This window comes from Canis lupus, chromosome 11 (assembly GCF_048164855.1).
Source record: "Canis lupus baileyi chromosome 11, mCanLup2.hap1, whole genome shotgun sequence".
Lineage (NCBI taxonomy): Eukaryota > Metazoa > Chordata > Mammalia > Carnivora > Canidae > Canis > Canis lupus.
In genome coordinates this window covers 71921003-71938248 of record NC_132848.1, presented here as the reverse complement: position 1 = coordinate 71938248, position 17246 = coordinate 71921003, and the positions used below count along the sequence as shown (strand labels likewise).

The 17246-nt window shown below is 61.8% G+C and overlaps 1 protein-coding gene across 1 annotated transcript in view; it reads left to right on the top strand.

Annotated features, from left to right (window-relative positions):
* ADD2 (adducin 2) overlaps nucleotides 1-17246 on the top strand; it is a 93074-nt gene that overhangs the window by 63842 nt on the left and 11986 nt on the right. Inside the window, exons 7-13 of the mRNA XM_072768742.1 lie at nucleotides 2733-2882; nucleotides 4080-4223; nucleotides 5906-6004; nucleotides 9904-10080; nucleotides 13907-14164; nucleotides 15139-15258; nucleotides 15923-16012. Of these exons, the coding sequence (XP_072624843.1) occupies nucleotides 2733-2882; nucleotides 4080-4223; nucleotides 5906-6004; nucleotides 9904-10080; nucleotides 13907-14164; nucleotides 15139-15258; nucleotides 15923-16012 (1038 nt within the window). The remainder of the gene's footprint in view (nucleotides 1-2732; nucleotides 2883-4079; nucleotides 4224-5905; nucleotides 6005-9903; nucleotides 10081-13906; nucleotides 14165-15138; nucleotides 15259-15922; nucleotides 16013-17246) is intronic.

Below are 17246 nucleotides of genomic sequence, written 5' to 3'. Positions count from 1 at the left end.
CTGGGTGGAAGGAGGAAAGAGGTGGGAAGGACTGTCCTACCAGCAGAAGAGGCCCGGTGGCTCTTAGATGCTGAGGCTCTGCTGCTGTGCGTATGCCTGGGGACAGAGGGTGCCCCCGGGGCCCCTGCCAGGCTTGAGGCATACGGGTTGAGCCCAGGTGTGCAGCAGGAGAGCCAGCTGACCAAGTCACAGAGCATCTGGGCAGGGTGGGACCCTGACTGCCAAGGCCGCTTTACAGGCAGGAGGGGACACTGAGCCCAGGGAGGTGAGTGACCTGCACACGGCCACCTAAGGAGGTCAGGGCCGAGGCACACTGGGACCAGACACAAGGAGGCACACGCTCCGCCTTGAAAGCATTTGTGGCCTCGCTGGGGAGGCAGACAAGGCAGGCGATGACTGAGTCAGAGTGAAGAAGGCTCCCCTAGAGCAGGACACTTGGGGAGCCCCGCAAGGGCACAGGGACCCAACAGGAGGGGCAAGGCAGGAGCATGTGGGCTGGCCCGATGCTGAAGGAGCTGAGCCTCCAGGAGCCACAGGATAAGAAAATGTAGACCAGGGCAGGGGGCAGAGACGGGCAGAGAGGACTGTGTCCCCGGCAGGAGGGCAGCTACACCCAGCCAGGCGCCGGCCAGACCCTGGCAGACCTGGGAGGACAGTGGGCGGCTGCGTGTGCTCACGGACCCAGTGGGTGGGGGGAGGCTGGGAAGGGGATAGGGACCCGATGGTAAGTGTCCCCGAAGGCGTTGTTGGGGCTTGTCTACTGGGCAGGCGGTGAGCCGCTGAGCTGACAGCCAGGTTCCCAGGTAGCTCCCGGCCTCCGCCAGCTGTGTGCGGGAGGACCGGCAGCAGGACGGCTGGCTGGTCCCCCGAAGGGGTGCTGGATGGTCCCGGGAAGGGGTGCTGGCTGGTCCCTGGAAGGAGTTCAGGCTGGTCCCAGGAAGAGCTGCAGGCTGGTCCTGGGAAGGGGTGCTGGATGGTCCCAGGAAGGGGTGCAGGCTGGTCCCGAGAAGGGGTGCAGGCTGGTCCTGAGAAGGGGTGCAGGCTGGTCCCATGGAGGGGTGCTAGATGGTCCCAGGAAGGGGTGCAGTCTGGTCCCATGAAGGGGTGCAGGATGGTCCCCGGAAGGGGTGCTGTACCGGGTCGTGCACCGAGGCGGGAGCGGGGCTTGGAGCAAGGCTGAAGCTCATGATTGGTAGGAAGCCCCGGGGTTCCCGTTAGCTGGAGGGGATGCTGGACATTTCCGTGCTTACACGGTGTCAGTTGTCTCTGCCTACACGTGATTAAGGAATAGGCTGTTGTCCTGCTGTGTCACAGGCGAGGTGCCCTGGTCCCGGTGATATTCTGTGCGACTGTTTAGGTCGGGGGGGTGGGCGACCACAGCCTTCCTGCGCGGGGCCCCCCGGAGCCCAGCCGTCGTGTGCACCCGCACCCGCACCCGCACCCGCACCCGCACACAGGAGCGTGTGATTCTCAGCCATGACACCTCCTAGCTCCCGGGCATCAAAAGCAGCTTATAAGACCAGTGAGTAGTTCCAGATTATAAGACCAGTAGGTCCTTTAGGATCTAGCTCTCGGGTGATTGGTAAATGGTGTTTATTATACTGTTGTCTTTACCTTAGTGTGGATGCTTAAAAATTCAAAATAAAGAGTAAAAGAAGAAGAAAAAGCCTCAGCTTAGATGTTACTTCCTCTGGGAAGGCTTCCCTGAGCCCCTTCTTTTACCGGGACAAAGACTCCTCCCGTCTGCTTCTAGAGAATTCTGCGACTGACTCTCTCCCAGCACCTCTACCCAGGGGTGATCTGGGGACCAGCAGCGCGGGTTTCCCTCGGGAGCCGGTCAGACATGCAGACTCTCAGGCTCCATTCTTGGCCCTGCTGAGTCAGAATCTACATTTATTTCTTTTACTTTGAATTTTAGTTAACGTAGCCTCATGCAGCTTTAGGAGTAGGATTCAGTGTCCTCCCTCACATACGACACCCGCGCTCATCGCAGCACGTGCCCTCCCGCCCCCATCACCCTCCTGGCCCCTCCACCACCCACCTCCTTCCGTCTCCTCCAGTTTATTCTCCTCCGTTAAGAATCTCGTATGGCGTGTTTCCCTCAGCCCTCTTCTTCCCCCCTTCCTATATTTTCCTCTGTTTTCCTTCTTAAATTCCGCACGTGGGTGAGATAACGTGGTTCTTTGTCCTTCTCTGGCTCGTGTCATCTGGCTGTGTCCACGTCTTGGCAAACGCTGGATTTCAGTCTCCTGGATGGCCGAGTGATGTTCCACCATAGAGACGGGCGTTGGGTCTTGGCCATGGCGCCCTGCACCTCTGTGAGGCTGTATCTGCGGGTTAGTGCCCAGTAGGGCACCTGGCCATAGGGCAGCTCTACGCGCTGTGCTCCGGCGTGGCTGCCCCAGCTCGCGGGGCGTCTGCATTGTGACGGGCTCTCCGGGCAATTGTCAGCCCCGTGAGGTTCGAGAGACTCTGCTCTAGCCGAGGTCTGCATCTGAACTTTGGGGCGTCAGACTCTTAGGAGAAGTCCAGTTCCCTGAATTATAATCCCCACGTGTCCTGTTAGCCTTGTGCCCACTGAAGGCGGGAGCCAGGTTGTGCTCTCCCCACGCCCGGCACGGCCCTGGCTCCTGGGGCGACCCGCTCTGAGTGCAGGGTTACGGCCCAGCCGCGGGGAAGCCCGTGAGGCCTCTGCCTCCCCAGGGGCCCTCAGTTTCTCTTCCCTGGCCCAGATCAAGGTGAACATCCTGGGAGAGGTGGTGGAGAAAGGCAGCAGCTGCTTCCCGGTGGACACCACGGGCTTCTGTCTGCATTCGGCCGTCTACGCAGCCCGACCGGACGTGCGCTGCATCATCCACCTGCACACGCCAGCCACGGCAGCCGTGAGTGTCGCGCTGGGGCCGGCGTCTCAGTCCCTGGGCCCCCGGGCCAAGCCGAGGAGGGGGAGCACTCAGTTCAGTGTTCCGACCCTAATCCTTTCCGCTTGTCCAAGCCCGGGAGTCTTGGTTAGGGGACCCCAGGGGGCCGCGCGGAGGGTGCTTTACTGCCCCCTCCACCCCCTGTGGCACACACACAGACGCGCCCTCGCCCAAGTGCTGGCCCCTCTGGACCTTGCGCTCCGGTCAGAGCTGGTGGGCTGAGGGCTGGCACCCACCGCACCCCCGGCCCAGGTCTGGTGAGAGGTCTCGATAGACGGTGAGACGGTGGGAACCTGGCCTCGGCCGCGTCTCATTGCCCAGGGTGGGCGGAGCGCTGGGGACCCACCCGAGCAAGGAAACTCAGAGCAGAAGGAAGACCCTGGAGCATCAGGTTGTCCCCCGGGGCCCTAGCCACTCCCCGTGTGTCCCTGAGGCACAGCCACCAGCGCGGGGTGGCCCCTCCAGCTTCAGCCCCTCCTACTGACCTCCAGGCCGCAAGCCTAGAGGAGCCGAGCGGGCTTGTCACTGGCCTGGGGCTTCTTCCGCGAGGCACAGCAGTTACGAGCGCTCAGACTTTCCAGATTTGGGGCCAAGACTGATGTATTTGTGCTGAGCGTCCGCTGCTGCAGGGCCCGGCTTACGCGTGGGGCAGAGCGAGCGGACAAAGCCAGACGGCTCTCCGCCAGCTCTCCGTGCTCCTTCTAGTAAAAGGCAGGGCGTGGGGGTGGATCGTGACCGTCCCCTGCAGCTCCCACCGCCCTGCTGCCAGTAAAATGGGGCCTCCGTGTTCGTGCCCTGACCTCAAGGTGGAGGACGTCCGCCCATGCAGCCCGGAGGGCCGGGGTCCGGCTGCACCCCAGCCGGTGCCGCCTGCACTGCTGCTGCCTCCTGGGAGTCTAGGCGGAGGCACGGGGCGGGCGGCGGGGGCAGCAGCCCTCCTTCCCACGGGCCCTCCCAGGAGCAGTCAGGGAGGCGCACGGGGAGCCGTGTGTTGACGTGGCTGCCGCAGGGATCAGAGGAGGCGGCCGAGGGCCAGGTCCCACCAGGCGCCATGGTCACAGGACAGGGGCAGGCGTGGGGCCTGGCCGTGCCCCTTGGAGCCTGCCATGAGGACAGGGGCTGGTTGCTGCAGGTGCTCACCCTCCTCCCGTCCCCCGGCAGGTGTCAGCCATGAAGTGCGGCCTCCTGCCCGTGTCCCACAACGCCCTGCTGGTGGGGGACATGGCCTACTACGACTTCAACGGCGGGATGGAGCAGGAGGAGGACCGGGTCAGCCTGCAGAAGTGCCTTGGACCCACCTGCAAGGTTCGCTCACTGTTCCCTGGAGACACGCTGGGGCGGGAGCCTCAAGAGCCCACAGCGTGAGAGACGTGTGTGTGCTCGGGGGACGTGTGTCGAAGTCACACATGAACAAAATAGTGGGATGGAGTTCCCTCTGCCCCGTTGTCCTGAGGTTCCAGGACACGCTCCGCAGTGGTGTTCACCTGAGCTTCCTGAGCTAGGATCCTAAACACATTCTCCTTTTTCCCTTAGCAATATCCAGGAAGCACCTTTGTGTGGTTCTGAATATTCTCGAAGTCACTGCCTTTAAAAGTTTTTTTTTTTAATTTTTATTTATTTATGATAGTCACACACAGAGAGAGAGAGAGAGAGGCAGAGACACAGGCAGAGGGAGAAGCAGGCTCCATGCACCGGGAGCCTGATGTGGGATTCGATCCCGGGTCTCCAGGATTGCGCCCTGGGCCAAAGGCAGGCGCCAAACTGCTGCACCACCCAGGGATCCTGAAGTCACTGCCTTTAAATTAGTAGATTGTACCTCGCAGTATGAATGGCTGTGCCACCAGCCACCCTAGCGGTGCTGTGACTGGACGTTGGAGGACTGCTCCCCTCTGGCTTCCCTGAGTAGATAACATGCGATGAAAACCCTTTTGGTTCGACCCCTGTATATGCCTAAAGTCATCGCCTTAGGATAAGTTCCTGCGGATACACATCCCAGGGCTCTTACGTCACACCCCGGGGCTCTTACGTCACATCCCAGGGCTCTTACGTCACACCCCAAGGGCTCTTACGTCACAGGGGCATGTTGCCCCCTCCTTCCGCAGGATCTAGCGCGTGTGAAAAGGCTGCTTCCCTGCGGTTTCCCCAAACTTGAGTGTTTTATCACTTTCACTTCTTTTTTTTTTTTTTTTTTTTGCTAGGTTGATACAGAAAAACAATCTCACATCATTTGGTTTAAATCTAAAGAGCTATTTTTTAAAAATATTTTATTTGTTCATGAGACACACAGAGAGGCAGAGACACAGGCAGAGGGAGAAGCAGGCTCCATGCAGGGAGCCCGATGCGGGACTCGATTCCGGGACCCCGGGGTCACGCCCTGGGCCCAAGGCAGGCGCTCCACCACTGAGCCCCCCAGGCCCCCCCCAAACACCTATTTTTTAACTGCACGGGATTAGGCGTAGCCGGCTTAGCACGGGACGTTCTGGCGCTGAGCCTGGGTTGACGCGCGCCTGTGCCTGGCCTCGAAAGGCAGTCGCTGCCTGAGCCACTTCCAGCCTGAGTCCCCGTCTTCCCGTGTCACGCACGGAGGAGAAACCCCGTCCGTCTGATGATCTCTAAGTCAACTACGTCACAGGAGCAAGAGGTTGCTTCTGGGGTCAGACCCTCGTATTGGGTGTGACGTAATTTCATCCACCAGTTTTCCAGACGTCCGAGAGCCCCGAGACCTAAAACCCCAGGCGTTGCCCAAAGAAATGGACCAAGCTCTCCAGTCTCGGTTTTAAGAACTGTCTCCTGTCTCCCAGGGAGGGGGCTTCGGGTTAAGACCACACGTGGGGCGACGCGGGGTGTCGGTATGGGGGCAGTGAGTGAGGAGTTGGGGCCGTGCTTTGGGACTGGGTGTGGAAACTGGCCTGGAATAAATGCAAAATCTCTCCTTAACTCCCGTTTGAAAGGCTCGGAGCTTTAATCGGCCGTGTGCTCCTCTGCAGATCCTGGTGCTAAGGAACCACGGGGTGGTTGCCCTGGGGGACACCGTGGAGGAGGCGTTCTACAAGATTTTCCACCTGCAGGCTGCGTGTGAGATACAGGTGAGCAGGGCCCTCGGGGTGGGCCTGGCCTGGCCCTACGGAGGCCCCCGCTGTGGCCGCAGAGGTCCTGGGACCCACCACGTAAAAGCCTCCCCTGTTTCTCTGCCTTGGCGCCACCTTATCCTTCGAAAGTTCCACACTCACGTCGGTTTTGTGGCTCTAGAACATCTCTCAGTGTCAGACGTGTGCCCCTCTTGGGGGCCAGGGCCCAGGGCAGGGAGCCCATCAGTCGGGCCGCAGAGAAACCGTAACAGGGGCATCGAAGGCCTCACCCTGCACCTGTCCCAGGTGTAACGGTCACGCCTGGCGACGCCCAACAGGCGCCACGTAGGCGGGTCTCTCTCTGCCTGGAGGGTGCAGTTGGCAAAGCCCGTGAACGTGGTCCAGCCCGGGAGAGGTGGACAGCAGGCCCGGGTGGCGCTTGACACGGAAGCCCGGACACGGGAGCCGCCAAGATGACGGGGAGCCCACGGCCAGGTTCCCCCGACAGTCGGGGATAGGAGATGGGCGGCTGGGGGTCGCCCGTGATCTGGGGCCCCTGGAGGGGCTGCTGGGAGAGCAGTAGGAAAACGCAGATCCTGCCGTTTAGCCAGGTCGCACCTGCTCCCTTCGGGGTGCCCGGGGGGAGGGGGGGCGCACAAGCTGAAAGGGCCGGGCCCTCCCCGGCTGGGATCGGCGCCCCCACCGCTTCTTTCTGCAGCCTGGCTTCCTCCGGGGCGCACGGGGCTGTGGTCCCCATGGGTCCCTGTGAGGATGGCGCCTCCCAGATCAGGAGCCGCGTGGCCTCCGACGGGAGGGCCTCCGGGTGCCCTCTCCTGGCTGCTCAGGGCGGAGCACGCCGGCGCGGGACCCGCCGTCTGCCTGGGGTCGGCCGGGGTTGGGATGCTTCCGAGTGGCGGTGGGGATGCGGCAGGTGGCGCCCTTCTGAGCGATTTTTTTAAAGATTTTCCGTATTCAGTCGTGAGACCCAGAGACAAGCAGAGCCGAAGGCAGAGGGAGATGCAGGCTCCCCGCGGGGACCCGATGGGAACGCGGTCCCGGGACCCGGGGTCACAGCCTGGGCCGAAGGCGGTGCTCCACCGCGGAGCCCCCAGGGCCCTTCCTCAGGGTCGCCTGTGCCGGGGGACAGGTGTGAGGACGGTGAGGAAGACGCGTGAGGAAGGTGCGCAGCCGCCCCCCGGCCCGGGAGCTGCAGCCCCTGGCAGAGGCCCCACGGCCCTCGCCTCCCCATCCGGGCTCCTGCGAGCTCCCCCGCTTACTTAAGAAGAGGCTGCCGTCCCTTGGCAGGCAGCCGGGCCCTGAGCGGATGGGGGAGATGCCCGTGTGCCCCCCACGAGGCGCCGACGTGCCCCCGGCCCCGCACCGACGCCTGTGCCAGCGAGTGAGCCGGGCAGGTGGAAGCGCGGAGCCCCAGGCCCCGGCCCCTCTCGGCTGCACCCGCTGCCACGTTCTCTGCAGTCGGCACTGGCTCCAGGCCACCTCGTCCCAGTGCGTCGGGTGACGGAGGCAGCTGGCCCCCGGGAAGGCTCTGGTGCCTTCCTTGTGGCTCCTGGGGCAGGGAGGCGTCGGAGGAAGCTGGAAGGGGTGGAGGCGGCAAGGCAGGCTCAGGCTGGAGGCGGGCGGCAGGGGCGTGGGCCACCCAGGGTGGGGTCACGGCCGCCTGGGGACGGCCCCCAGCTCGGCGCCCAGGTTGTGCTGCGTCGTGGGCCCACCTTCCGCGCTGGGGGTGGGGCCTGGCCGGGCAAGCACGCGGCCGTGGCCATCTCCGTGGCTCAGGCCCGGGGCCCGGCCCATCCTCCCGGGACGGTGTTCCCACTGCTCCCCGTCGGTTTGGGGTCCTGGGCACTGGGTCACCCCAGCTGAGACAGGCGCCCAGCTCTGCCTGCAGCAGATGGGAGGAGGCCCGGACGGTCCCCTCCCCATACTCCATGGCCTGGAGATGGGGGACGCGGGGCCCTGGGCAGCCCTGTCCTCCTTTGGGACCAGTAGGTCCCGGGCCCGTCGCCTCTCTCATGGGCGAGATTATTGCTCATAAACGCGGACGCGCACCCTCCGTGCGCCCGGGCATTCTTGGCGCCTTATGGTATCAGCTTAGGTGACGCTCGCGAGGCTCGAGCGCCTCTGGCCTTCGTCTTACAGAGGGGGAGGCAGGCACGGGAGGCCAGGGAGCGGCCCGAGTGCCAGGGCGAGGACACGGCCCCAGGACTCGCACCGGGAGCCCACCTCCAGGTCCCTGGCCAGCCCCTAGCGCTGCACGGCCTCGCGGCCCAGGGTCTGCACCGGGCCCAGGGCCCCGGGGAGCACTGCTGGCACAGGGTCCCCCCGGCATGGTAACGGGCCTTTGGTTGTGATGCGCGGCCCCGGGGGGGCTCCCCAGCCGGCAGCAGAGAAGCTGGGCGCGGCGGCGGAAGCAGGACTCGTGAGGGCACGTAACAGGCAGTAGGCGTGGACTCGGGGCGACCGGCACCCCCTGCTGCCCCTGCTGAGGTCTGCCCCCCGGGATGCCGGGCCCCCAGCTCTGGGGCTGGAATGAGCCACGGGGAGTCCCCATTTTCGCCAGGTGTGGGGTCATCGGTCTAAGATGAGGATGCGGGCTTCCGCGGGCACACGTCCCGGATGCGGAGGGCGAGGAAAGTGAGGGCTGTGGCCCCTCGCCTTCACAGGGTCCCGGGTCACCTCGCGGGGACGGCCTGGCTGACCTCCAGGACGCCCCGGGCACTCGTCACACTGCCGGAGCCCACACGGGCCAGGGCGTGTTCCCACCCGTGGGCTCAGACACGCGGGCTCACCTGCAGGCCAAAGCGCAGCCTTTGGTCTTCAGCAGAGACTGGAGCGCTGGGGCTCCTGCGATCGGCGTCCCCTTCCGACGAGGAGCTGACAGGCTGGCACGAGGCGACCAGGGGCACAGCTCAGCCCCGGGTGCACGACCCGGAGCCCCCGGAGCCGCCGCGCTCCTGCTGCCGGAGTCAGCCGGACGCCCGGTCGTGACCTGTCATATCTGAGCGCTGGACCCGGGGAGGGACCGGGAGGCAAGGAGATGGTCAGGCTCGTGCACCCGGCCGCTGGGGTCGCACGGCTCTCGCCCTCAAACCTGAAGCCCGCGGCCCGCAGCCGTGTGTCGTAGCCCCTGGCCGCGGGGCCCGGACGGTGCGGCGGGCACCCCAGGCCCAGGGGTCCAGCCGTCGTGTGGCCCCGTCTGGGCTTCCCGGACGCGCTCACCGCTGCGAACGAGGAGTCTCCGTGAGGCCCGGTCAGGCCGCGCCGTGCTTCGAGGGCCAGGACGCCAGCCTGCCTTCTTCAAGGGCTTTTCCTAAACAAGAAAAAGGCAGGGAGGGGGATTTTAGACGAACAGAGAGATGAAGAAGGAGAACACAGTGCGCACCCACTGCCCACCACCCAGGCGAGGAAGGTAAAGCCTTCCTACGTCAGACGTCTTCCTCCCGCGGGAAGGAGCCGCTGCAGACAGGCGCTGACGGCCTCTCGGGAGCTGACCTCCCACCTTCCCCAGAAATGACCCCAGGTTGAGGTTGGTCTGTATCCCAGGTAACGCTTCAGCCTTCTGTATCGCTTTAGCGTTTAGTATTCTAGAGGGATGTTGCTTAGTTATTCGTGAGACACGGAGAAAGAGAGGCAGAGACCCAGGCAGCGGGAGAAGCAGGCTCCATGCAGGGAGCCCGGCGCGGGACTCGATCCCAGGACCCCGGGGTCACGCTCCGCCGCTGAGCCCCCCGGGCGTCCCTGTATTGCGTTATTCCTAAGGCTTCACACTTGTGGTTTCTTCCTCTTCTGGTCTCCAAGGGCCGGAGCGGCATTTCCTCCGGGAGGAAAACCCCAACCACCGCTCACATCTCCAGGCGTGTGCACACACGCAGGCTGAGCCTTTCTGCGCCTCCCCGCAGGTGTCCGCCCTGTCCAGCGCTGGGGGCGTGGAGAACCTCATCCTCCTGAAGCAGGAGAAGCACCGACCCCACGAGGTTGGCTCCGTGCAGTGGGCAGGGAGCACCTTCGGGCCCATGCAGAAGAGCCGGCTGGGGGAGCACGAGTTCGAGGCCCTCATGAGGATGCTGGACAACCTGGTGAGTCCCCTGCCGCTGCCCTTCCCGGCCGGTCCGCTGAGACAGTCGGGGGGACACCGTAGGCGGGCACGAGAGGGCGGCACCGGGGTTAAGCTGTCAAGGCCTCGTCGGTTGGCGACTGACTCACAGTTTGGAGTCATTCTAGTAGGAGTTGAGTTTTTTTAGACGATGGCCTAGCGCCCCCGGCTCTAGGGGCTGCGGATGCCGTCTTACGTTGTGGCTCAGCTCTCTCTCGGGCAGTTATTTCTGCTTCTCTTATCTCATGACTTGAATGTAGCAACCACGTGATACACGGACTGCCCTACAGTATCCTGCGTAACGGCTGCATGAGTCCATCGTGGAGGGGTCACCCGGGACGTGTCCAGGGGTCGGCTTTAAAGGATATGGGGTGTAGAGTTTATTTTTTAATTATTTTTTAAAATTTACTTATTCATGAGAGACACAGAGAGAGGCAGAGACGCAGGCAGAGGGAGAAGCAGGCTCCATGCAGGGAGCCCGACGTGAGACTGGATCCCAGGACCCCGGGATCATGCCCTGGGCCAAAGGCAGATGCTCAACCGCTGAGCCACCCGGGTGTCCCTGGGGTGTAGAGTTTAGTTGGTGACGTGACATAACTGGGGGGCAGCTGGGAGGCGAGGAGAGTGCGCACGACGAGGAGCTGGGTGCGGGGAGAGACTGCGGCTTCTCTGATTGGTTGGAGAAGTGAAGGACGAAACCCATCCCCGGACCGTGTCCGTACCTGACTCGTGTTCCCGTCCTCACTGCCACCGCCGTGGACCCTCTTTATCGTGACCGGGTCATTGCCGTGCTTGATCTTTTTCTCCTTGCCCTCGGGTCCGTCCAAACCACCCCTACCTTATCGTCAGGCTGACCATGAGGGTCACTTTGTAACGATGAAAAATACAATCTGCCTTGAAACTACAATTCCCAGTAACACTCATGTGCCGAGTAATCGACGCCTAGACAAAGCACCAGGGCAAGGGAGTTTGCTACAGAAGTTCCATCAAATCTTTAAGAAACAGATAATTCTTCTGCCAGTTAAACTGTTTCAGAAAAACAAACAAACAAATAAATAAACAAACTGTTTCAGAGAGTGAAAGTAGGACGTGGAACATAACATAATTCTAACAGGTTCAGGGCAGTCTCGCTCTGAGTGGATGGCGAATGCTGCGCGAAGACCAGCAGGTGGTGTCCAGCGTGACGTGGGAGTGAGAACACACGATAACCCAGGGATGGCTCATCCCTAGTATTCGAGGAGGGCCTGATGTTACAAATCTTTTAAGTATGTTTCATGATCTTAGTGAATCAAAGGATAAAAGCCTTTTGGTCTTTTAAATAAATATCAAAAGTTATCTGCGGGGCGCCCGGGTGGCTCAGTCGGTAGGGGTCTGCCTTCAGCTCCGGTCATGATCTCGGGGTCCCGGGATCGAGTCCTGCATCGGGCTTCCCGCTTATGGAGCCAGCTTCTCTCCCTCTCCCGCTGTCTCTGCTGCCCCCACCACACTCATGCTTGCTCTCTCTCACTCTCGTGAATAAATAAAATCTAAAAAAAAAAAAAGTTATTTGGGGGACCCCTGGGTGGCTCAGGGGTTTGGCACCTGCCTTTGGCCCAAGGCGTGATCCTGGAGTCCCGGGATCGAGTCCCACGTCGGGCTCCCTGCATAGAGCCTGCTTCTCCCTCTGCCTGTGTCTCTGCCTCTCTCTGTGTGTCTCATGAATAAATAAATAAAATCTTTAAAAAAAAAGGTTATTTGATGAAAATGTATCCATTTATAAAAAAAATAATAGCTGTTAAGAGAGGAGGACACTTATTTAACATGATTAAAATAATTTTTTTTCTCGGAATAAGAGCCAATATCTTGGTGAAGCACTAGAAGTATTTCCACTAATTTTGAAACAAAATAATGATTCTTGCTGTCAGCACTTTTAATATTGTTCTAGAATAATACGGGAACAGGATCTGAAATAGTGAAGCATCAAAATAAAATAAATATTGAAAAGGAAACAAATTTACTTGTCTGTATAGGTATTATGGTTACATGCCTATAAAGTCCCAAAGAGTCAACTGAGACAAAAACATTAGAAATAACGAGTGCATTTTAAAGTAGTCAGTTAAGAAAATGCATTTTTAAAAGGAGTAGGTTTTTTTTGCATCTTAACATATAATAATATATTTGAAAATACAGTAATGGGAGGAAATAGCCCTATTTGCAAATGCAGAAAAACCATAAAACATTGAGCAGAACTGATTTAAAGGAAACCATAAAATTTTACCAGTAGATGTCAGAGGAAGCCTGAATTCAGTGAAGAGACACAGTTTCCTCTTGGTTAGAAAATTCCATAAGGTGGGGACACCCGGGTGGCTCAGTGGTAGAGCATCTGCCTTGGGCTCAGGTCGTGACTCCAGGTCCCGGGATCGAATCCCATGTCGGGCTCCCTGCGTGGAGCCTGCTTCTCCCTCTGCCTGTGTCTCTGCCTCTCTCTGTCTCTCATGAATAAATAAATAAAATCTGAAAAAAATAATTCCATAGGGTTAAGAGGGCCCCTTTCCAAATCAATGACCTCAATGTAACCCTTCAATGATAGGGGAGCACAGAAGGACTTTGCAAAAATGTTTTTCCAAGTGGAACTGAGAGTGGCCAGGAAAACCCTATGAAAAGAAGAGTAATTGAGGATACTTGTCCCATCACATGGTAAAGCGTGAAAAAGTTTTAGCAACTAAAGAGCGGAGCCCCAGTGCAGGAAGGACAGGCGAATCAGTGGGACAGAGAATCGGAAACGGATCCTAAATATATGGGGGCTGAACACAGGGCAAGTAGGCATCTTATGAAGCAGGAGGAGGAGGATTGACTGCTAGCACTTTGGGAAATAAATAAGATAAATCATTTATTTCAACCAGAAGAATTCCTGATTTATCAAAAATTTATAACATAAAATAGACTCCTAGATATTTAAAAACGGATTTATACGTTTGATGCTCTTTTGTTGGGAAACAACTCACCGAGCATGGTGGGAAAGTCTGAAACCGTGATGACGAGCATTGACAGATATGATATTAAAATTGAAAATGTATATTTTTATGCACTCTCCCTCCCTCTCATCCTAACGCGGGGAGGCACGTTCAGTGGGGAGCGCTGACCCGGGGAGCCCCCCACGCAGAGCACCGCCCCCGGACTCTGGGATCCTGACCCGAACCAAAGGCAGAGGCTTGACTCACTGAGCCACCCGAGCAGCCCAACCGCAGAGATTTTTAGTGCTCGTCCCTGGGGATGAGATGTTTGTGTAAAACCCACTTTTGTCTTATGTTTTTCCATATTGCCTGATTTTTGTAGATAGGTCTGTATTTTCTATATAATCAGAAACATATTTTAATGCCTCCTTAATAAAAAAAAAAAAAGGCAAAGCGAAGGAGGACGGGTCAGGAGCTGTCCAGATGACCGTTCCTAGTGCGCAGCGGCCCCTCCTCGCTCAGGGGGCGGGTGTTCCTGAGCCGGACCTTCGGCTTCGGAGAAGGAAACGGCCTAGAGACCTGGGAGTCGGGAAAACGAGGGCTGACTGTTGGAATCAACTGGAAACTCTTAAAAATCCTACAGCGCAGAGCACGCGGGAGCTCTGAGGGCGCGGGCAGCAGCCTTGGGAAGCCCCCCAAGGCTCCCCGGGGGCAGCCGGGGTGAAGGAGGAAGGTCGGGGCCGGGCCCCGGGGCGCACAGCGCAGACTGGGATGGAGGAGACCGAGACCTGGAGAAGGGGGGGTGCGGCGTGTGGGAGCCGTGCACGGGGGGACGGTTCTCCCCACGGTAAGTGGCCGCGCCCCCGTCCCTTCTAGGGTTACAGAACAGGCTACACCTACCGCTACCCCTTTGTTCAAGAGAAAACCAAACACAAGAGCGAGGTGGAAATCCCAGCCACCGTCACGGCCTTCGTGTTTGAGGAGGACGGCGCCCCGGTGCCCACCCTGCGGCAGCACGCCCAGAAGCAGCAGAAGGAGAAGACCCGTTGGCTCAACACGCCCAACACCTACCTGCGGGTCAACGTGGCTGATGAGGTGCAGAGGAGCATGGGCAGCCCGCGGCCCAAGACCACAGTAAGGGGGACGGCGGGCGGACGGGGGGCCTGGCCCCGCCTCTGGTTAAGCCTGGGGCTGGGGTCAGATTCCCATGGGGCCTCCCACTGGGCTCACGCCCCCGGGGCTCTGTCCCTGTTCCCGCACCTCTGCGCTGGGCCGGGGTCCTGGGGAGCAGCTCCCTCCGGGGCCGACTGGCCCTCGCTCCCCACTGCACAACACCCGGGAGCACGTGGCTTTTGCTTCCTGCCCCCACCCCCCACGGGGCTTCTGGGGAGGTCCCGGGTGTCCAGCATTTGGACTGTGGATGCAAGCCCAGGAGGTGGGCGGGATGCTGCGGTCTCCTGCGTAGGCTCCCGCTCACGCCCCTTCTCTGTCTCGGGCTCTCGCACACTCACGGACACGTTGGCTCTTCATCTGATGTTTTGTTGACACTAAAGTAGCTAGGAGCCAAAGAGAACAGGCTTTTGTTAAAAATAAATAATAAAAAAAAAGCAGCCCTGCAAAGTGCAATCATAAGTCAGGGCCCCCGGGGGGCTCCGTCCGTCAGGCTCCCAGCTGGCGACCACAGCGCAGGTCGCGACCTCAGGGTTGAGGGACCCAGCCCCGTGTCGGGCTCTGTGTGCTCAGTGTGGAGTCCGCTTGGGACCCTCTCTCCCTCTGCCCCCACCGCTCTGAGCAAGTACATAGAATCTGAAGCCGGTAAGTCACCGGACACTGCGCTTGGGCAGCTGCCTGCCCGTCACGCCGGGGGTCAGGGTGCGGGCCGGCTCTCCAGCTGCCGCCGACCGCTGGACGGGCCCTTTGGCCCCCGGGCCCCGATGCCCATCTCCGCTCCGGGAGGCGGCCAGCCCTGCAGGAGGCCCGGGGGGGAGCGTCCGTGCGCGGGCCTGCTGACCATCCCCGTGGGCTGCCCGGCCAGACCTCGGGTGGGCCGTGGGGCAGCGTGCGGACCTCACGCCTCTGCCTCACCCCCCGGTCTCGTGTGTCTGCAGTGGATGAAGGCCGACGAGGTGGAGAAGTCCAGCAGCGGCATGCCCATACGAATCGAGAACCCCAACCAGTTTGTGCCTCTCTATACCGACCCCCAGGAGGTTCTGGACATGCGGAACAAGGTAAGGGCAGCTGCCCAGCCCGCCGCCCCTCGCCCGAGCCGCGCTGCCTGAGGCCCCGCAGGTACGAGCCGAGCGCCAGGATGTGCCCAGGCCCTCTGACGAGAAAGAACCGTCCGGGCGGTGGTAGCCCGCGACCCCGGCCCCAGAGACGCTGCCTGAGCCCAACTCGAGTCCACGCGGACCTTATGCCGGTTCCCTCTGGGCTCATCCTCAAAGTGCCGCGGTCCTTTGTATTTATTTCTCGGCCTCCGCGAGTCGCTCGCTCCGTTTCTCGTTAGACTCCGGGCGTAGCTGAGCCCGCGCGAGGTCGACACGCCCGTGGAGCGGGGATGCGACGGTGGTCGGTGGTCCGAGGACCGTCTGCGGGGCTTGGGTGACAGGCGCCTCCCCAGGGAGAGACCCAGGCTCCAGAGTCGTGGCTCCCGGCAGCCGGCGCAGTGAGGAGACCCCTCGGGGGCTTCGGTACCGAGCCCCCCAGGGTGCACCTCGCCTCGGCCTGCACCCCCGCGGCGGCTCCCGGCGCTCGTGGGCTCCGCTCGCCGACAGGGCCTCCCAGGGGACACGGGCCTCCAGCCCCGGGGGACGGCTGTAGCCCTGGGCCCCGGCGCCCTCGACGGCCCCCGACGTGCAGCCGCTAGCTCGCTCTCTCTTCCCTTGACCCCAGATTCGAGAACAAAACCGACAGGACGTGAAGTCAGCGGGGCCTCAGTCCCAGCTCCTGGCGAGCGTCATTGCCGAGAAGAGCCGAAGCCCGGTACAGCAGAAGCCGCCCCTGCCCGGAGGGGAAGCGTGCTCGCCTTCGGGGCCTTCAGTGCCCGAGGCCGGGCAGCGGGACCCCTGAGTCCTCAGGCCCACCCTTGTCCGTGATCTTGGGCGCTGCCGCTCTTGCTGCAGGACGGACGCTGTGAGGACCAGGGACGGCGTGGGGCCGGGGCGGGGAGCAGCACCCGCCCGCCCCGCAGTGACGCTGACTTCCAAGCTTGACCCAGGGAACCCCGCTCGGCCCCCACGGCTCCTGCCCAGTGGGCGTCGCGGGAGCGCGGCTGGCGGTTCCAGCTGCTCCCGGCCGGCCTGCCCTCGGTGCTCCTGGCCTCTGCGCGTGGACACGGCAGCAGCCGGCCGTGGCGCTGGGGGACGCCCACGTGCTCGCAGAGGAGGGGCACGTGTGTGAGGACGGTGCCCGCTCAGGCCGGCCAGGAGCTCCCACACCCACGTAGAGTAGGACGTAGGGAGTCGCTCCGGGGCCGAGATGGGGCCGCCCGGGTCTAGTGCGTAGGGAAGGGCGGGAGGGTCAGAGGCGCAGCTTGTGTCACAAGCCATTGCCCCGAGGGCGGCCAGGAGGGAGGGACACAGGACACGCTCCGCCCGCGGAGCAGATGGAGGCCGCTGAGCTCAGGCTGCAGCCACAGGGAGGGGCCGTGCAGGCTCCAGGGTGGGGAGTCGGAGCTCCCGCGACCCCGGGGCGGGGCGGTGAGTCCTCAACACGGGCTGGTGTGCGGGTCCCTTGGGGGCGCCGCGGCGTCGTCAGGGGAAGGTGGCCCGGAGGCCGGCGCAGGCCCTGCCCGGGCTCGCGTCCTTTGAGCGCCGCGCTCTTTGGCTGCTCCTCGGCTTCCGAGCACGGCGCCCTCGAAGGCCAGCACGAGGCCCCCATTAGAAGGGGCCCGAGGGGTCAGAGGACTGCGGAGGCTCCCGCGAGGCCCGGCTGTGAGCTCCCCCGAGCCGGGGGCTCCGCAGTGCCCCCAGGGACCCGCGACGCCGGCCCCGAAGATCCAGGACTCAGGACCTTGGCTCGCTTGTGACTTACGGCCGTGCGCGGAGCAGGACTAACCGCCGGACCGACGCTGAAGCCGCTGTGTCTTGCGCTGACCTCGTGCCTGTGCTGTGGCTCGTGCTGCCGTGGGCGGGGTGGGGGGGGTGCTGGGCCGGCGGCGGGACGCGGGGCTGCGGGGCTGCGGGGCTGTGGCTGTGCATGCGGACGGCGCGGGCGA